The sequence below is a fragment of the Halichoerus grypus genome, chromosome 7 (genome assembly GCF_964656455.1).
Source record: "Halichoerus grypus chromosome 7, mHalGry1.hap1.1, whole genome shotgun sequence".
In the NCBI taxonomy this organism is placed as follows: Eukaryota; Metazoa; Chordata; class Mammalia; order Carnivora; family Phocidae; genus Halichoerus; species Halichoerus grypus.
In genome coordinates, this window is record NC_135718.1 from 94,118,387 (window position 1) to 94,134,492 (window position 16,106).

General features: G+C 40.1%; 1 protein-coding gene across 11 annotated transcripts in view; it reads right to left on the bottom strand.

Annotated features, from left to right (window-relative positions):
• The window catches only part of SDCCAG8 (SHH signaling and ciliogenesis regulator SDCCAG8), a 233,027-nt gene that overhangs the window by 67,287 nt on the left and 149,634 nt on the right, over positions 1-16,106 (bottom strand). For 6 of the 11 annotated variants that reach the window (XR_013449815.1, XR_004918751.2, XR_013449813.1 and 3 more), the window contains 2 exons: positions 14,528-14,636; positions 5,013-5,144 (listed from right to left, as the gene is read on the bottom strand). The exons of 2 other annotated variants lie outside the window; for them this stretch is intronic. Coding sequence is in view for 4 of the 9 variants with exons in the window: in XM_036096993.2 (XP_035952886.2) it covers positions 5,013-5,144; positions 14,528-14,636 (241 nt within the window). In the remaining 5 variants the exon portion in view is untranslated. Of the gene's footprint in view, positions 1-5,012; positions 5,145-11,618; positions 12,244-14,527; positions 14,637-16,106 lie in introns of those variants that run through there. 3 more of the 11 variants (XM_036097002.2, XR_013449814.1, XM_036097008.2) reach the window with 3 other exon arrangements.

Genomic DNA, 16,106 nt, shown 5'->3' on the forward strand with positions numbered 1-16,106 from the left:
AAGAGTCACATGCTCTATTGACTGAGCCAGCCAGGTGCTCCTATTTCTTATTCGTAACACTGGTTTTCAAGGAATAAACTTTCTATTAGAAAAATACAACTTCATAGATTTGGTAAAGATCATTCTGAGGTAGTTTATAGAAGAATTGCCAATTTTAAACTCATTATTCACTCGTTACATATCAATTAGCAGCTGCATGTCTTCATCAATGGTTTTTATGTGTGTAATTTAAGCCATACATTGCCACAAAAAGAAAACAAAACTATGTAAGACTGCATAACTGACAAAGCGATGTGGATTCCTGGGGGCTGGTGACCCAATACTTGACCCCACGACAGCACGTGAGGGCGCTAAGGCTTGTTCCCTCTGCAAACACTGCGGGGTTCTCACATGGTTCTATTTTCGATGACAAAATATATGAATCCATACCTGTCTTAAAACATTACCAGAAAACATGCCATTGCTATCTTGAACAGGAATCCCCTGGACTGCCTTTGTGGATGCCAGAGATTCCAAATCACCAGCTGGAAAATGGGCCTTTCCTGACTCCACAGTTTAATGATCTGGACAATCAGAATTTAATACCTTCACGTCTACCCCTCCTAATACATTCCGCCCCGACCGGTTGCTTGGTCTGTCTCTCCTGCTCGCTAAATGCTTTCTGCTTTCCTTGGCTGCCGAATCTCACGAAAAAGTACTTTAAATGTGCTATGTCAGTTTTTCTACTCACGCTAACTTTTCAATATGCCCTACATGGTTGCCATACTCTTCTACTAACAATATTTTTGTTAATGCAACCAGTGCTGTCTCTGTCACTAAGTTCAGTGGATACTTTCGGTCACTTAATCACTCAGCAGCGTCTGGTTGGCCCCTTCCTCTTTGCTGAAGCACGCACAACAGCGTGCTCTTCTGGTTTCTGCTTGTTTCCTGGGTTCCTTCTTAGTGTCTTTTGCCAACCTCTACCTTACCTTTATTTTTTTTTTATTTTTTTTATTTTTTTTAAAGATTTTATTTATTTATTTGAGATGGAGCGAGCGAGCGAGAGAGAGAGAGAGACAGAGAGAGCACAAGCAGGGGAAGCAGCAGAGGGAGAGGGAGAAGCAGACTCGCTGATGAGCAGGAAGCCCGATGCGGGGCCCGATCCCAGGACCCTGGGATCATCACCTGAGCCGAAGGCAGACGCTTAACCAACTGAGCCACCCAGGTGCCCCTCTACCTTACCTTTAAAAAGGTTGGTGTTCTTGGGGCACCTGGGTGGTTCAGTCGGTTAGGCGTCCGAATCTTGGTTTTGGCTCAAGTTGTGATCTCAGGGTCATGAGATTGAGCCCTGTGTCAGGCTCCTCACTCAGTGGGGCGTCTGCTTCAGACTCTCTCTCCCTTTCCCTTTGCTGCTCATAAACACACTCTCTCTCTCAAATAAATAAATACACCCTTTAAAAAATGTTAATGTTCTTTAAATGTTGAAGCCCTTTTTCCTTCTTATTGTACTTTTCCTCTGGTTATTTACCTCATTTACTCACAAGGTTTCAAATATCCTCTACAGGCTCTATAGATAGATTTCTATCTCCAGCCCAGACCTGTCTCCTAGGCGGAGGCCCTATGTCCCCCTGCTTATTTGACATTTCCATTTGTACAAAGCATTGGCACATTAAATTCAACAGGGCCAAATTGAATACTTGGTCTTATCCCAAACCCAAGCTATCTCGTCCACAAACCTGCTTCTTTGTGCATCCTCTAGCTCTCTAAGTGGTGCCACTATGTCCCCATTGCTCGAGTCAGAAATATGGGTATTATCCTTGACATGCCCCCCCTACCCAACAGAGTCAATCAATTACTAAGTCCTATTGATTTTGTCTCCTACATATTTCCCCAATCTGTTTACTTCTCTCTATCATCATTATCATCACTTTGGGTTCAAGCATCATCATCACCCGACTGACTACTCCAAGAGCTCCCAATGGGTCTTGTGCAAACACTGTGGCTCTAATCTAACACATGGTCTACTCTGGAACTGGAATGCTATTTTTTTTTAAAGATTTATTTATTTGTTTGAGAGAGAGAGCATGAGCGGGAGGGGCAGAGGGAGAAGGAGAAAGAATCTCTAGCAGACCCTGTGCTGAGTGTGGAGCCCGACACGGGGCTCAACCCCACGACCGTGAGATCACGACCTGAGCCAAAACCAAGAGTCAGACACTGTGCCACCCAGGCACCCCTGGAATGCTATTTTTAAAATGGCTATTTGATCACCTCATTCTTTAAAAAAATAAAAATTCTTAAGTAAAAGGTCTGTAAGAAAAACTTAAAGGTCTGGCCCTCATCTACCTCTCCAACCTCATCATGTGTCATTCTTTCCCTTATTCTTTATGTTAAACACACAAGTTTCTTTCCTTCCTCAAAAGTCCTTTCTTCAGTTTTACAGTCTTCTTTTCTCCAGAACAGGAGCTGGTGGATTTTTTTAGGAGAAGGCCAGACATTAAGTATTTCAGGCTCCACGGGCCAGTGGCTCAGAGTCTCTGACTCCAGCGCTGAGCTCCGGCACGCAGGACGAGCCCCGAGCGGTATGTGGACAAACGAGCACCACTGCCCTCCTGAGCCTCGTACCGCAGGCTGTGGGCTGGGGCACGGTCGGCCACCTCCCGCTCTAGGAAGCTAGCCGTCCCTATCCTGACGCTTGCGGATTCACTTTGAGTATCAGTTTTCTCATTGAAACTTTTCCTGAGCAGGTAAGTCCCCTTATTAAAGGCGCTTTTACCACAAAGTATATGTCTCTTTATAGAACCAACTGTTAGTGTAATTAATTAGATATTTACAACATTATTTCATCTATATCCACCTTCCCTATAAGACTGTAAATTTCATGACACTGGGGACTATGTTTACTTTGCTATTTTATTCCCAGCATGTGGTGGAGAACACAGCAATCAATAAATATCTGCTGAATGAATGAATGATTAATTTGCTGCCTGGCCTTCAGTGGGCAACTGTAGCTTTCTGAGAGCCTCAGTTATTCATCTGGAAATGGACGATAGTAACAGCTACTTTCCCCTTTGTTTCAAGGTAAGATAACATGGCTGAGTGCATTTTGTGGACTCTAATACAAATTTAAGAAAAAAAAATATTAGCAAAATGACTTGGTTGCCCAGTATGGGACAAACTGCAGCCCAAACCAGGCCAAATTCTCTGGCTTGTTTTGTTGGCCCTCTAAGCCATGAATGGTTTTGTTTTCTTAAAAGACTGTGAAATACAAAAACAAAACAAAGAAGACCTTGTGACAGAAACCACATGTGGCCCACAAAACCTAAGATATTTTAGTCTGGCCTAGAACAGTGTCTGAGTCTAAGTAAATATTTTATTTTATTTTTTAAATTTTTTTAAAGATTTTATTTATTTATTTGACAGAGAGAGACACAGCGAGAGAGGGAGCACAAGCAGGGGGAGTGGCAGAGGGACAAGCAGGCTTCCCACGGAGCAGGGAGCCCGATGCGGGGCTCAATCCCAGGACCCTGGGATCATGACCTGAGCCGAAGGCAGACGCTTAACTGACTGAGCCACCCAGGCGCCCCCTAAGTAAATATTTAATGAGTAAATAAATGAATGATTAATTACCTCCCCAATACACCCATATTTTAATATTTTGGCGGCTGCAAAGCAGTGCCATTTTCCGATGGCCTTCTTCCCTTCAATAGAGCAAATGATTAAAATATAAAGTATTTACACCCTCCCCAAGGACTCTATGTTGACTTTAAATTTAGAAAACAAAATAAAAGGAGTCTATAAGCATTTCATTTTCCTCTCAATTGTGTCAACAATTGCTTTTGAAACAGAGAAGGTGTGGGGTGTCTGGGGAGCTGGATAGGAATGGGGGGCTGGGAGCCAAGAGAACCCCTTCAAGCTCCCTGCGGTGTTGTACACGTGATCATCACGTGGAGTCCAAACCTACAGCAATCCATTCATTGTATGTTGTAAATACGGACGGTTCTTTTCCCCTGGGAATCCATCATTATACAGAAATTTTAAGTGACACATTTATAGGAAATGAGAAGGGGCTGGGTTTGTTACAAAAGAAGTGCCACTCAAAAAGGAAAGGAATTTGGAGTCAAAAGATCAATATTCAAGTTGGAACTCTACCACCTCCTCAACCTGTCCCTCTGAGCAAATCCATTAGTCTCTCTGAGCTTGCGTTTCTTCGTCTAGAAAAAGGGAGCAAATATTGGTGCCATTTAGTAGGTGGCTAGTAGGAGCCAAGTGCTTGATGTATATTTGATCTTTATATCAAAGTGCAAAGTGGCCATTATTAGTCCCAATATATAGAGAAAGAAACTGATGCTCAGGGAGGTCACATAACTTGCTCCCAGTGACACCACTAGGAAGAACCAAAAGGTTTGGAGTTAAATTCTGTCTCCAGCAACACCATCAGTGCATATCTGATGAAGATATTTAACCTTCGGGCACCTGGGTGGCTCCGTCGGTTAAGCATCTGACTCTTGGTTTCGGTTCAGGTCATAATCTCATGGGTTGTGGGATCCAGCCCAGCGTAGGGCTCTGTGCTCAGTGGCGAGTCTGCTTGGGGATTCTCTCTCCCTCCCCCCATTCTAGCGTGCGTGCTCTCTCTCTCTCATGTAAATGAATAAATATATTTTAAAAAGATATTTAACCTTCTTAGCCTCTTATATGTTTTATCTTACAAAAACCACACGAAACCTAATTTCTATGACAGTCCTCCATATTACATCACCAACTTACACCTTCAAGGTAGATGGTTTTCCTACAATGCTATTAAATCTAACTCTGTGTCTACAGAATAGTAAAGAGGAGATATACTCTCCCCTCTGTAATATAAGGACAACCTAAGCGGAGAAAGCATAAATACTCAAGAGTATTAGATTTTGAGCACATCCCTCGCGTGCCATGGTGGCCATGAATTCTATTTATTCCACACCAATTCCCACTCTGATTTTGAACCAAGCACTTTCAATATATGGCATGTCAGTTGATTACTGAAGCTGTATTACCTCTGCTTCATTATCTCATGTAGTCTCCCGTGTTGGACACACTGCTCCTCCAATTCCTCATTTCTCCTCTCTAACTTTTCCAGTTTGTCATACATATACCTTTTCTCTTGACTGAGCTGAGCTATTTCAGACCTAGAGAGGCAAAAACACAGAAATGACAGATGTTAAAGGTTCTTATTACCGGAGCACGTTTTTACTGTATAACCTTAGCATTGTCTTAAACACCATACTTAAAAATAACAGTGTAAACAAAAGTTATTTTATGTAAAACAGAATATTTCAGAAATTGCAAAATGTCTAGTGGAGGAATATACGCATTGCAGGGACTCAAGTGGCAGACAGGGAAAGGAAGAGTGACTTACTCTGAAAGAGATGGCTTCTTCCAGGACCGACACAAAAATGATAATGATTCCTATTTATACCCAATATTTATTGAGTGCCTATTGCCGGCCAGCCACCATGCTGTTAAAGGAGCAACCCCAGGCCTAATCTCTACGACAGAGCGTTGTTTCTTTTAATTAACATAGCTAATGTAATGGCACATGATTAAAATCATATAGTTCCAAAGGCATAATAATGAAAAATGGCGTTCCTCTACCCACCCTCCCACCTCATCTCCAGCTTGTCAATGTAATTACTAGTATTCCAGCGTGTAGTTAAAGCAATAGCCATATTTACATCATGTGACTACCTACATATTGGTCCTTGCTGGCTCAGTAGCTTATCATGATCACATGCGCACTGGTGTACATTTATTGTCCGCCAATGAGGGCTTTGGTGTAGAGTGATGGAACGTCAAGCCATCTTTTCCAGTGGGAGATTTCTAATACCTGTGTCTATCATTCTTCCTTCTGTGGCCATTCTGCTTCTCAAGAGAAGAATTCTTCAGCTCCTTGCTTGTTGGGTCTGACCCTAACTAGCAGTGCTAAGTTTAGGAGCTGGTGGGAAGTAGAGAGGTGGGGATCTCACCTTTCAGAATGCAGACTTCTTCCTATTAATTTCGCTGCTATGCTCAGTGTCCTTATTTTAACCAGAGCCTGTTGGTTCAATGTCTTCAGAGAGGAAGCCCCTAATCTGCTGGGTGGAGGAGGGACAGTCACTGGCTCCGTGGGGTAGGGGGTAGAACTGTCATTTTTGGTTTTGGTCCTATGCTTCACTTCTGCCTTCCAAGTTTTTCTGGCATCCCGAGAGCAGACGAGCTTGCTTCCCATGCGGGGGTCCCCTCTGGAGACACATAAGATTCATCTTCTCCCACTTTGCCACCTCAGGTACTATTTACCCAATCTTCTTTCTGCCTTCACACATCTCATGTGAGATCACTGGTAGCTACTTTGGTGATGATGATTCGTGTCCCTCGGGAAATATGCTACCTCTTTAGTATCTTGGAGGATCACCTCAAGTCTCGAAATCCAAAGATCAGAAAGAGACCTCTCTGAGAAAAACCATATCCCTGTCCTCGCTTTTCATTCAGCATGGATCCTGTGGCCACCACCTCCTTATGCTCCTCACAGGTACCGAAAGTTTAAGGCTCTTGCATATGAAAATGTGAGCAGTTAACGACTGGTTTGTTTCTTGAAGGTTAAGTAAGACACTTGATGCAGAATTATGTCCCTCCAAAGAAAGGATTCCTCCATTAGGTGAAAGTTTTCTTCCTGGTCAAGGAGAGATGTGGATTTGCTCAGAGAACTCATCCCAAGGAACTCATCCCAAGTGATGGCGTCACTGTATGAAGCAATTTCTCACTTTCCGTTTCCCTCATTCCTCATTTTGTTTTCATCTTGGTTCCAGTGTCACCTCAAAGGAAGCTTGCCCTGATTAATACTTTGCAGTTCTCAGTATGTCAGCACATTTTTTGAAACTACCCCCAGCTTTTCTCCATATATTAGCTTATAATTTATTCCTCTGAACTGTGGCTCGATGCCTCATCTTTTTTACTAGATTATACATGAGGGCAGGGATTATCTCATTTTTAAGCTCAGATCAAGCACTCAGTCTACATTTGCTTCTCCTAATAAGAATTTACCTATATTTGAAATAGTCTAAATCAGTTAGTAATGATTTATGTTTCTCCTTTCAAAATCACATACAATATACAAGAATTTAAGGCAGTTATAAGAAATTGTTAATTGAGTGGTCTTCCAAGATTAGTATCTCCTATCACAACATGCACTATGCACTAAAATAAATTCCCAAAAGACAACAAATATCCTTAAACCAGATTAGGAAAACACGCAGAAGAATATTTATCTGTTCTCAGGTACTTCCCCAGAAAAAAAGTCACTTTTTTAAAAGAACAATCACAAAGGAAACATAGATTTTTACAATATAAGAATATGAAACCTTTACACACAAAAGTTGTAATGTTCACAGCAGCATTCTCTCTAGAAGCAACCTTGCTCTGCAACCCAATATCTGGAAACCGAATCGAGAAATGTGTCAACAGAAGACTGGTTACATTACTTATACAAAGGAATATAAAGAGGCTATTCTGACAGTGAGGGCTATCTTTTGGTGGCATTATTTATTGACCTAAAAATATGATATATTGGTAAGAAAGGAAAATATTTAAAGAGCAGCATATATAGAGTGATACCATCTTATAATTAAAAAATACTTTCCCCTCCTCCCTTAAAAATACTTTGATGTGTATATTACATATTAATATGGATTATCTCTAGGTGTCAGAATTAGGAATTTTTTAAAATATATTTTCCTTTTCCATATTTTTTGAAGTTTTACAATAGACACATATTTAAGACAAAAAAATAAAGTCACTGAAGTTGAATCTACTGTGGTCATCATGTCATAATACATGTAAATCACACCATCATGCTGTACTTCTTAAACTTAGATGGTGATGCATATCAATAATTTCTCAATAAACCTGGAAAAAAAATTTTGAAAGTCACTTTGATTTTGAAAAAAATTCATGAAAAACAAAAGGCACTGGGAACAAAATTTTCAAAATTAAAAAAAGAACTGGGAACACACAGGAAAAATGAGACAAATGAAGAGGAGAAACATCATTTAATAAAGTGCTATCCCACTCTCCATCAAAATCTAAACTAAAACATATGAGGAATATGAAAAATATTCACAGAGGAAGAAATAGAAATGGTCAATTGACATTTATAAAATATTCAATTTCTACTATTATTCAAAAAAATGCACAACAAAACCAGATTCCGGTTGAATATTTAGTGCCGCATGCCTACTTTCTGCCAGATAGCAGAATCCCCATCCTTTATATTAATGATCGAAATTAAATCTTCAAGGTAAGTGTTTATTTCCTTTTCTCTGTGAGGTAAAGGAGGTTTAATGACTTGCCTGAGGTCACCCAAAGGGTGATTAGCCCAGCCCAGATACAAACACTGGCCTGCCCAACTCTAAAGGGGTTGTCCCACCCACTACGCCATACTGCCTCTCACTTTTTCTTTTGTAAATCTCAACTCTTTGTGTCACATACTGATGTGGGTACACGTATACTGAGAATCTAGCGTAGTACTTGAGCAAAGTCATCCACATCAATAGCCTTAAAAAGGTTCTTTATTATTCAAACAGAAAAAAGACAGGTCAGAGTCTTTGGACCCACAATCCCCTTTTATTAGGCATCTCGACTAAGGGAATCATCAAAAATTCAGAATAATGGACAAAATTATTATTGTATTATTCATAACAGTGAAAAACTGGAAACATCTTAAATGTCTAATGAATCATTATGCATATGAATGATTCAATTAAAATGGTTTCCAGAGTGGTGATGTAGACAAATGTTCACGAGCAGCAGTGAGTGAGAGCAGGATACAGACGGTATATACGGTGCCACTCACCCAGCAGGCGGCTGTGTGTGCACACACACTTACATCCACACGCAAACCCACCGCCAGGAGATGCATCGCAGACGAACAATACTTCGCAGGATGGTACTGTCATAGGAAATTTTTTTCTTAATTTTTCTTTGTAGTTATAGCCAAATGCCCTATATTGGGGATGTCTTACACGACCACAAAAAGATAAATGTTATTTTGTAAAGTGTACATTACTATCAGGTATTTTATTGCTATGATATTTATTTCTGTTTTGCATATTTTGGGGTTTTTATTTCCCTTTGTTTATAATGGTAATTTGCCTTCCAACTTGCAGTGTTTGATAAAAATTTGGCAAATGTCCATGGACATCATCATTTGTCTGTCCAGGGCCCACGATATACTGAAAGAACTAGTGGTTTGCAAAGTTTAGAGAGTACACTTGAGCACAAGTCTCTGTGTTGGTTCCACATTACTTTTGTGGCACGATTATCCCAGTGTCATATAAAAGAATAATTGACTCTAATCCATTTTTATAGAAAATTTAGGTAATTTCTGGCTTCACAGAAGCATGAACTTTTCCCTGCATTTTTATTTACCAGTTATATTGTGTAATGGCATTTGCATGAAGTATAATATTTTACTACTACAATTAGGATTACAGTGATAATTGCTTTTTTAAGGGAAAACTTGACGCCTTAATTTTTTATTCTTTTAGATTCTCACTTGACTTTTGGTGACAATTAGCAGAGGCCAGTATGAGTCTCTCCTTGTAGAATATAATTTTTGTAGCATCCCAACCTAACATCGTCTAAACATGCGGGGGAAAAAAATAGTTTTTTTTCACGGGTGTGTGTTCTTTACTTCAATTAAACTCACACAGTTGGATACGGACTGTTGCCAAAACAGTAATATAATTTATACGTTATAGTCCACACAGTATAACTACACTAAAAGTCATTTAACAATATTTATAACACCATAAAATACAGTGTTAAAATATATGAACTGCAATATGTACCAAAATTATAAAATTTGTTTCTCATCATCAGTGATTAAAACCAGGATCATTGCTCTAGCCTCAATACCCACAACCCTGGTGACAGATTAGAATTCAAATCTTAATGATCAATTTACAATTAACAAGATAGAAGTGAAACAAATTAAACCAACCATTATATATAACGAGACCCAATGGACTCCCATTGTTCCTCTTAATTACAAAACGCAAATCACAAATACACAATGGGCAGTGTTAGACATCAATCCACAAGCCTAGCAACCCAGAAAGTGACAGTGATGGGGAAAGAAAGAAGAGACGCAAAACCAAAACCACCATGTAGACCGGGGCTCTGTGCTCGCTGCTAGCCTGTCTCTCCAACATGCGAGTGCCGAGGGGCTGCAACCCAACCCGGGCTTGATCGCCCCCCTGCAGCTGGTAGAGGCTCCCTCCTCCCGGTGCCCAACACTTCTAAGCTCTTTCCAGGCCACGGTCCGAGCCCTGCAAACTGCACTGCAAACATTTTACTGCTGATTCATCCAAGCACCTGCGGAGAGGGAACACTTCCCTCACTTAGATAAAGAGAAATCACAGTTGCACCAAAGATATTTCAAGAGCTCCACTTACCACCCTCAAAAACAACCCTAGGACTTGTAATAAGCTCCCAGGGTCCCGGGGAATAAAGACGAAAGGGAAGCTAAAGTTTATGAGAGCCTCAACTACAATCAGCCAGCTTGCTTGCCTGGTGCCAATTAAAAGCAAAATGGAATTAATTCTCCCGTCTCGTGGTCAGAAACCAGCTATATCAAATGCACAGAATTGGCAGTTCATTTTTCGTCTGAAAATGGGATGTGCCATTCACAAACCCTGGAGTTACAGACACCACCCAAGCAGTGTGGAACGCGCCGTGCAGAAAGTACCGCGCTGATCACTGGGGAGGGCTTGCAGACAACAGGAGCTCAAGGAGCTGCCGTAATACCACGCACGTTACTTGGGGAGAAAACACATGCAATAGGCACACTCGGAGGAACCATTTCTAAACACTTGCGCAGGGCAGCCTAGCCTGAGGCTGGGGTAACGAGTCGGAGCCTCCTGCACGGTGAGCCCGGACTGTCAGCGCTCCTAGGGACGGCATGGGCTCTGGTCAAATGGCTAGATCTCTGAGTAAAAAATAAAGCTTATTATAAATGGTGTGAAGCCATTTGGTTAGTATGGGATTATAAATAATGTGGAACTCTTCGAGAAAATGTCCTGAGTAAGAAAAGGGGAACCACAAACATTGTTCTCGATTGTTGAGCAATACAAAATAAATATAATACCCACTTTTAAGAAAAATTTTACCCGTAGCACTCTGAGGACAAGCTGCCTCAAAATTACCATGTGGTTTCATTATTGTGGAGACTGAACTTCCACAATGACAACACTTTAGAAAGCTCAAAAAACTCCAAGATTTTCCTCACCTCAAAGCACAGGAAAAATCATTTATCCCCAAAGTTTAGTACAGGGTGTGCAGAGCTCCCGAAGGCTTCTATAGGGCTTCATAAATTTATAATCTTTATTTAAAAAGAAACACTCGGAGGCCTTCAAGTTATACAGGTGAATTCAAAGCAAATGGTTAATGTCAAAATCAAATGATACATTTTGTACGAATTTTGAAAATGTCATCCTCGTCATAGAGGGAGCCAGAGGGAAAAGAGACTCCGTGGACAAGAAATTAAGAGTCAACAACCAACCTTAAAATCACAGTTTATCGTATCTACCACGTTCTTGTGAGACACACAAAATGAATATTTTGTAAACTTTGGGGGCTCTTAAAAGTTTTAACCATAATACGTAACAATTTTTTGAGTGTTTACGATTGCCAGGCCTTGGTTTTGGATAAACTTGCAAAGTTACAGTAGATGACTATTTTAATTCTTCAGATTTACAGAACAGGCCATCTCAGAGCAGGACTCGAAACACAACCAGCCCCATAGTTTCCCGATCCTGCTTTGTTTGCCTTTACAAAGGTTTTTCTTGTGGTATAGACTTTATGTCTGTCAGAATAGCACTCAGACCCTCCCTGGAAAAGACAATAATACCTAGATCGAAGTCAAATCCAAATTGCCCCGGTCAAGACCCTGAAAACAACGCCATCAGCTATGGTTCTACTTCCATGTGTCAAGCACCATGCAAGGCCCTTTATATACGTGTGTACGTATATATGTGCATCGTATATCTCTCGGTGTTTCTCATCCCCACAACAATCCTGCAACATGGTTTTAGAAATGTTTGAGGGGCTCCTGGGTGGTACAGTCGGTTAAGCACTGGACTCTTGTTTCAGCTCAGCTCATGATCTCAGGGTCGGGCTCTGTGCTGAGTGCGGAGCCTGCTTGAGATTCTCCCTCTCTCTCGGCCCCTCCTGCCGCCCCTTCACGTTTTCTCTCTAAATAAGTAAATAAATAAATAAATAAAATACATTTCAAAAATATACATATTTTATAGATGGAGAAGCTGAGGTTTGGAGGGATTAGGCAATGTACCCAAGTGGCACAGAGAGATTCGAACCTAGTTCTTTCTGAATTCCAGAGTGGTTTTCACTGCACCCTGCCTGTCATCAACATGGGAACAGGTTGGGACCAGAGTCAGGTCAGGATACGAGGTATAAAACCATACTTGTTTCATTCATTTAGTCAGTAAGTATGTACTGCGTGCCAGGTATGTATCAGACAGGAGCACGCTCAGTCGACAAAGCAGTGGTCAGAAACTGGAGGAACCCGAAGCAAGGGGAGGTGGAGAGGGGCTGAGGCTCAGTTTCCCTAGATCAGTACAGGGTACATGGATAGATCCAGAGCAGAAGAAAGAGGGCCCAGGACACAGGGCACAGGTTGACCCAGGCTCCCAGGCTTACCCTCACATGACAAGCATGTCTACTTCTCCATGGGAATTTAAAGAATATTTTTTTCTTTCCCAAACTTTCTCATCATAGCTGCTTTGGCCTGATTTTCTTTGGTAGTTGATGTACAAGAAAGATCATAGGCCTTGGAACTAGAAATATGTACAGTAGAACTCTAGCTCTCCCACTTCCCAGCTATTTAAACACTCTTGAGTATTGGTTTCCCCACATGTAAAAGAAGATAATAATTCCTGTCTCAAGTTGTAAGAATTAAATAATATATACCAAGCATATAGTACCTCCTTCTCTTTTATATGCCGCAATTTCCAGAATTATGTCTCCTCAGCAAGATAATTAATAATCAATCACAAAGCAATCTTAATCTTTTAAGTCCTAGATCAATGTAATTTTTTCTTAAATTATATGATCCAGTTTTTTTGTTTGTTTCTAACAAATTACTTAGTTCTGTTTGTTTCTAACAAATTACTTAGTTTATGTGAGGCAAATCAAATATTTCTAGTTAGCAGTAGCTACTGTTGATATATTATGAGGGTCTCTCCTGCAACAAAATCATTTGGGTTTCCTTGTCAAACTTCTTGGAAATATCTGGTATTTTGGCACCCTGAGCTTTCCTCTACTCAAACTAGATCTTTAATTAGTATTTGCTAAGAAGGTGCACATGTCAGAGCACATTCTGGGAGCTTTATAGGAGCCTCTGTCTTCCTGTGAGCAGAAAGAACTGGATTCATCAGCCCTCTGATTCCCCAAAGGATTCAGGGATAGGGATTCCAATAGCTAAGCCACCTCATTGATGCAGGAATACAAGACAGGGCTCAGGGTGATCAGATATGCTCTGATTCTCTAGGAAATTCTTTCTGAATGAGATACCTAAGTCAGAAGTTTGCTGAGCCCCACTGCTTGCTCTGTGTAAATCTAAGTGAACTTCAGAAAAATACAAACGGGATCTACAGGGTATTTTTCCATCGGGTTGTATTTTAATGGGACATCTGATATGTAGTTAGTTTATGTGAACGATGCCTTTTATAGTTTAATTCAAAGTGATTCTGTCCAATACCATTCATTTATAAGAGGAAAGCACAGTTCAAGCAAGTCAAGTAAATTTGTCTGAGATTAGACAGTTACTCTCAGAGCTGAGATGAGAACTCAGGCTTCTTATCATTTAGAGTATAAATCATTCATTCATGGAAATAATCTGATTAGAAAATGTGCAGAAAATAATTCACGAAGATCCCAATCAATGTATTTTATAAAAGAGCAGTGTACCTACAAAATGAATGATAGCTGTTCTAATAAAACAAATCAATTTTAGGAGAACAAAAGGATGGTTTGGGTTTATTTATTTTCAAGTATCACCTACTTTCATTTTTATAGATACACATTTCATCTATTATCATTTGACTTAAAGATAGTTTCTGGGTGTTCGTGGAGAACTGTGATAACAGATTAAAATGTTAACTCTATCGACGGAAGACTTTAAAACTGCTTGATTTATCTGAATCCTTTATTAAAATACTTGCCGTCTTGACCTTTGTGTTCTGAAGTTTCATAACTGTCGGTTCTGAACGTTAAGAAGGTCAAATAATAGTCCGTATACATAATCATGAAAAAAAAAATACCAAGGGGTTTGTATGGACAATTTAGAAACCGTACATATTAAGAAATTGTCCATACAGAGGAAATATTTTCACAGGAAATAGGTCAACACATATCTAATTTTGACATTAGCCTCAAATAGTGGAAACGCTGTTTTTTAAGAAAAAATGACAGTATTCACACAAACAGTGCTCCAAAAGTATCATATAATATTACCTACCTGCTTTTTTTAGAGATTTGCTCCAGTTTCTTGGCTAATGCACAGCACTCTTCCTTTAACTTTGTCAAAAATGTATTCTGGGAGGTCAGCAATGAATACTGTTCATTTTCTAGAAATAACAATAAACCCCCCACCAATATAAGATGTTTATGGTTGTAACTCTGCAGGGCTTCCATATGTAGACCGGTAAAAGTGCTAAAACCACTCCCATTTCCTATAAGCCACCAGGTCAATTTCAGTGTCCAAAGTCAAAGGACCACTCACCTGGCAAGATACTAAATCTTGGGAGGCATTAATTTTTCTAATAATTACACCCCAGAAACAGTTTTGATCATACACGCTTGGGGTAATGGTTTAATGTGTTGATAAACTGTCAGATTATCTCAAGGGGAGCCATGGATGCTTATATCTTTGTAATATGCAAGATATTACATTTTTATTTTGACAATTTCACTATAAACAGTGTCAAGAATGATCACAACTAGATAATTCACAACTAAAATAACGGAGGAACTCTCTTCTATACTGTAATTCATGCTTTATGTTTCGTATTTGCCCACAGATCTCACTATCCCCGCCCCTTGTGTACACTTCTTTCATTATTAAGGTAAAGTACATAATTTTCCCTAGAATCTGGATTTCATTGTCAACAGTATGAGTTTCGCTAAAGATCTGGTCAAAGGAATTGAAGGGAGTGTGGTATTTTTGTGCAAAATAAAAGGAAGTGTTCTTAAGAAGGTCTTAGCCATTAAATCCCCTCACGTAGCACTCAGAGATTCTGCCCAAGACTCCTTGATCACTAGGATCCTGCAAGCAGGAGGGGCAAACACTAATTTTTCCTGGAATTTCCTCCTTTTATTTTTAGTGGAAAAACATCTACTGAGTCTGGAAAAATGCCGGAGGGTATCATGTGGGTCAACATGACATTTGCCTCTTCATAAGCAAATAGATGATTTAATGAATTTTACGTTTCCATTTTTCACCTATAGGATGAACAATCATTTTTTACCCTGTCATCAAATAGAGTGTACACAAGATCATGTGAAAATTATCTTCAAGTGTCAGGCTTAATAAGTCCCTCTACTTCTTCCCGATTTTAGCCACTGACGGGCAAAAAGCACATAGCATACAAAGCAAAATAAATCAAGGCACCAAAAATTAAGCAACACTTTTCTGGAAGAGACAGGATCAATTAAACTTTTGTTTTAATAGTCCAATCAGCTCAGAGTATGTGGTGTGGAATTACAATGACTGACATGGTCTTGTTTTGACTAACACTGTCTGTGAACACACAACTCACAAGTGAAAGGAGCTGCAGAACGCTCCAGCTGAGTTCAGCATCAAACTGCCTGCTTTGAACAAAAGTGCATTTTACTTTCAAATTAAAGGTAAAGAGTTACTGGCCAACTCTGTCTGCAAAACAGCACCGATGTGATGAGAGGTGGCAGTTTTTCGCCACGCTGACAGCTGTGGCTAGTGCCTTGTATTAGGGAATTTTCACAGCAGTTTGAGAACTTGAAGAATGCAAAGGATTAAACATCACTCTAGATTGGGCTGGGGGAGGTGGCGAAATCATACA